We start from the raw sequence: 4,143 nt of genomic DNA, 5'->3' as shown, positions 1-4,143 counted from the left end.
TCCCGACATCCCACAACAAATATTACTCAACTAGTATAAATTAACCCTAAATATTTGATTTATCTCTTTGGATGTATAAACTCGGTTCAAATTGGTGTTTAAATGATCTCCTCATCTACGACAAGGTCGATGATTGGAACAAGAACTTGCGCTCGAACTTCGAATTTCTCTATGACACGTGTCAATGTGCAATTATTCGAGTATTGGAAACCACGACGGTCGGAGAGTATACTCCAACCACAAGCACACAAAATTCTTAACTGTTCCAAGCAAGCACCATAAACATGCGGATCTTTTTATGCGTTCACATACATTTCCATCTCTCCATACTGCTTGTAATCAAAGTCAAGAAGGGAGCAGTGAATTCTTAGAGCTCGTGCAGTCCTTGTCTTATAATCTAACTCTAGAAAGGAAAGATTATTAACACCATGGTCTCCTTTCAGAGAATTAGCATCGATATTTTCATGGTGGGTTGGATCTTCATGAGTTTCTTTAATGGAGTTTTTGCAAAAGAAACTGCTCCTCTGGTGCCTGCAATGTACGTGTTTGGAGACTCTTTTGGAGATGCTGGCACCAACAACTTCATTCCTAACGCTACTGTGACAGCAAACTTTCAACCATATGGTGTCTCTTTTTTCCACCATCCAACTGGTCGCTTCACAAATGGCCGGACATCTTTTGATTTCTTAGGTATCTGTTTCTCTTTATCATTTCTAATTGAATTTAATAATAAATTGTTTTTAGTATACTAGTATATGATTCATCCAGGTATATGATTCAGGGCAGAATATTAGGGCAGATTTGTATTTTTGACCAAACCTCATAAGGCTATAGCAAATAAGGTTTCAAGTTTACAAGGCCTTCCTATTTTATTTTGGGTGGAAATAATTGTAAAACATAGTAATGGGATTAGGTTATAATATCCTGAATTTATATATCTTTAAATCGGAAGATGTTTTCATTAAACAGCTTTCAACAGAAAATTCCATTAATATCACGTTGAGTATAGCACAAGAAATTCTGTTCAGAAACATAAAAAAAATATTGTCATGATGAATTCTTTGGTTAATATTGACAAACACAATACTTTTCATGAAATTCTACAGTTTATAATGGTGTCAAGATATCAGTCCCTAAATTTTTTATTATTTATGCTTTGTTGTCAATACTTTGAATTTAACATTTTCTTCTCCTCTAGGTATCCGCCTAATAGTTAATGGGAAATATTGATAACAAATTATCAATGTTTTCTTCTGATATTGATTGTGTACAATTCTAATATGAGAAAAAACATTGATACTTCTTCATTGACAACAATGTTCTCAATATTGTTATACATATTTTCTTCCTATCCCTGTAAAGTCCTTATAATTTTGCACTATTATGTCTACAAGGTTCATATTTTTGTAACTTGTGATTGCAGCTAAATCTTTCTTGGGGCTCCATCGCTTCCCTCGTCCCTTTCTAAAGCCAAAGGGAAATTTTTCAACTGGTATAAATTTCGCATCAGGAGGTAGTGGACTACTGGATTCAACAGGAGATGGAATGGTAGTTCTACACCATACTTCCCATTCCAAATTTGAATTTTCATGAAACCTCGATTAAATAAAGTGGAATCATATAAACTAACTTAAGTTTGGATTATGGTATTTAATTCAAGGTAAAACAAATCACGTATATTTTCATTCTCCGTATCATTAATATAACTTTTAAAGCCAAAAAAAAATCTAACTAGGCTTCTTTATTCTTGCAGAATGTCATCAGCATGACTACCCAAGTTCAGCAATTTAAGTATTTTATGGGGAAAAGAGAAAGCCATGAGCATATTGGATCAAAAGATCTCACATCCTTCCTTGCTAGCTCCTTATATTGTATTTCAGCTGGAGGAAATGACGTCTTCAACTACCTATCTAATGCTACATTTCAAAATGCTACCACCCCTGAAAAATTTGTTGTTTTGATGATGGAAAAATTTATTCGACACACTTTTGTAAGTTTTTCAATACAATTATTAAGTTTAGTTTCTTTTAATTATCTCTTTGATAATTATGGGAGACAATCCTAAGACTAATTTTGTACACCTACAACTCCTAATTCTTATGTAGAAATTTGTGGATTTATTAAGTGAACCTCTTTAGATGAGTGAAGAGCTTAAAGCTAATCTTTCAGTTTTTCTAGATTTACAACTCTTTGTAGAACTTTATGAGGAAACCTTATGTTCACCCCCAATAGCCCCTCACCAAAAGATAGTACTTTTTGCACAAATGAATCAGTCAGCAATCAAGAAAGTTAAAAAAATGATAACTTTTAGTACATATGTGATCAGCTATAATACATGTGCTATCATGTTTTAAAGCATTTTAAGAGGGATCCATAATGATCTCCTACACTATTTTTTTACTGAACACTAATTATTAATAAATTTCAACTGAACTATCTAAAAAAATTGTTGTGTGAATCAAAGCTTCCATTGTTTTATCTCAATTGTTATAAAATCTTCTTGTTTTCTACTGTAATTTCCAGCGCCTTTACCGTGTTGGGGCAAGAAAGTTCCTTGTATTCGACATTCCACCTGTAGGATGTGCTCCAGTCAGCCGACTTGTCTCCGGGAATGGAGAATGTTTGGAGGCTGCAAATGAATTGGCTGTGGCATACAACGCTGCTCTGAAGTCAGCTATAGATGCGCTTAATGAACAAATTCCTGGCATTTCCATTATTCTACTTAATTCTTTTGATTATGCTGTTGACATGATTCAACATGGTGAAGACTATGGTAAGGCAAAAACCTTGTTGTTCCCCTTTCTCTGTTAATCATTTTATCTTGTTACCCTTCTCTTATTGTGATAAAGGTCTTTGAGTTTTAAGGGTGAACAGAAATTAAAAGTAGAACAATAAGTATTGTGAATGTTTTTATATAATTACGAACAATAGCCAAATTCAAAGGAAAAAAAAAATGTCTTTCAATGATTTTAATGATTCTCCAATGTTATATTTATAATTGTTATTCGATTGCAGGACTATCAGAGACAAAGTCAGCATGTTGTGGATCAGGGGCACTTAATGCAGAAGTGAGATGTGGAAAGACGACTCCATCGGCAATGTTTTGCAATGATACAAATTCTTATCTGTTTTGGGATAGAAGTCATCCCACTGAGAAGGTTTATTCTATTTTTTCAAAGGAGATATGGAGTGGAGATTCTACTGTTATGTATCCATTTAATCTCTCTACTCTACTTTTAGGTTGAAGTATCCATGGCAATTATTAGAAACAACCACCTTCCTCGGCCTCAATTGAACGGGATTCAAATTCTATGAGGTATCGTTTGTGTGCACTTGTCGCATTGAATTAGGTGTGTTTTGAGCATTCGTTTTGAAGTACCGTTAAATAAAAGTGCAATATGGCTTCATCAAAGAGTAAACTTTGATTGTTTTATGCATGATTGAATTGCATTATAATACTATTTTCAATTATATTTAAATTAAGTTGTTTTTTAAAATAGTACAATATAAATTAAATGATTAAAATGAGCTATGCAAATTATTTGTTTATGCTCTCAATTTTATTTAGATAATATTTTATTATAATTTTTAATGCAATATGTAATTGTAAGTATAAAAATTTTCTTTTTATGTGTCATTTATAAATTTAACATTTAGAAATTAATTGTCTATTTCTGCAAAACAATTCTTATAACAATATTCTATCATTATGACAAATTATTGTTTTGACATCATACTAAGTTAATATTTAATTGGAAAATGGCAATTGCGAGAGATGAGATTGACGAGTATGTAGAAAATTCTTGTCAGGCAATTGGAGGTCCTTCAGCATGACAACAAGCTGCTTCATTGGTGGCAGGTTCAGATGCCAAGGTCGTCGTCCCAAATGCTAAGCCTCAGTGGAGTGATTTACCTTTCGATACGGAAGATCTAGAGCATTTGAAAATTTCTGATCATAATCCACAATGGGTCCTCCAGCAAGGTAAATGGAGAGATAGCGTGAAGCTAGAGAAGTTTCATGCTCTATATGCTCTGAGTTACTCCCTGAGGATTCACAAGTCTTCATTACACCCTAGGGCTTCTGTGTTTAGAGGTATCCTTGGCCGTCATCCCTCTATAGGTGCTCATTCTAGTAAGACTTTT

At 33.5% G+C, this 4,143-nt stretch overlaps 1 protein-coding gene across 1 annotated transcript; it reads left to right on the top strand.

The window, feature by feature from the left end:
- Positions 1-428: 428 nt before the first annotated feature.
- On the top strand, positions 429-3,245 carry LOC149547115 (GDSL esterase/lipase 6-like). The gene is made up of 5 exons (XM_089794103.1): positions 429-690; positions 1,424-1,548; positions 1,754-1,990; positions 2,524-2,773; positions 3,016-3,245. The coding sequence occupies exons 1-5, from the start codon at positions 429-431 to the stop codon at positions 3,243-3,245; spliced, it is 1,104 nt and encodes a 367-aa protein (XP_089650229.1).
- Positions 3,246-4,143: the final 898 nt, after the last annotated feature.

Source organism: Cupressus sempervirens, chromosome 7, assembly GCF_028749045.1.
Source record: "Cupressus sempervirens isolate cs-2001-9-10 chromosome 7, ASM2874904v1, whole genome shotgun sequence".
NCBI classification, from domain to species: Eukaryota; Viridiplantae; Streptophyta; class Pinopsida; order Cupressales; family Cupressaceae; genus Cupressus; species Cupressus sempervirens.
Note: the sequence above shows the minus strand (reverse complement) of the source record. Positions and strands in the feature narration are given on the sequence as shown.

Bases quoted from the DNA above. Each gene is read 5' to 3' on its own strand.
- LOC149547115 (XM_089794103.1), top strand. From the start codon at position 429: ATGGTCTCCTTTCAGAGAATTAGCATCGATATTTTCATGGTGGGTTGG. The intron at 1,549-1,753 runs GTAGTTCTACAC...TTATTCTTGCAG, and splicing joins ATTCAACAGGAGATGGAATG to AATGTCATCAGCATGACTAC. The intron at 2,774-3,015 runs GTAAGGCAAAAA...ATTCGATTGCAG, and splicing joins TCAACATGGTGAAGACTATG to GACTATCAGAGACAAAGTCA.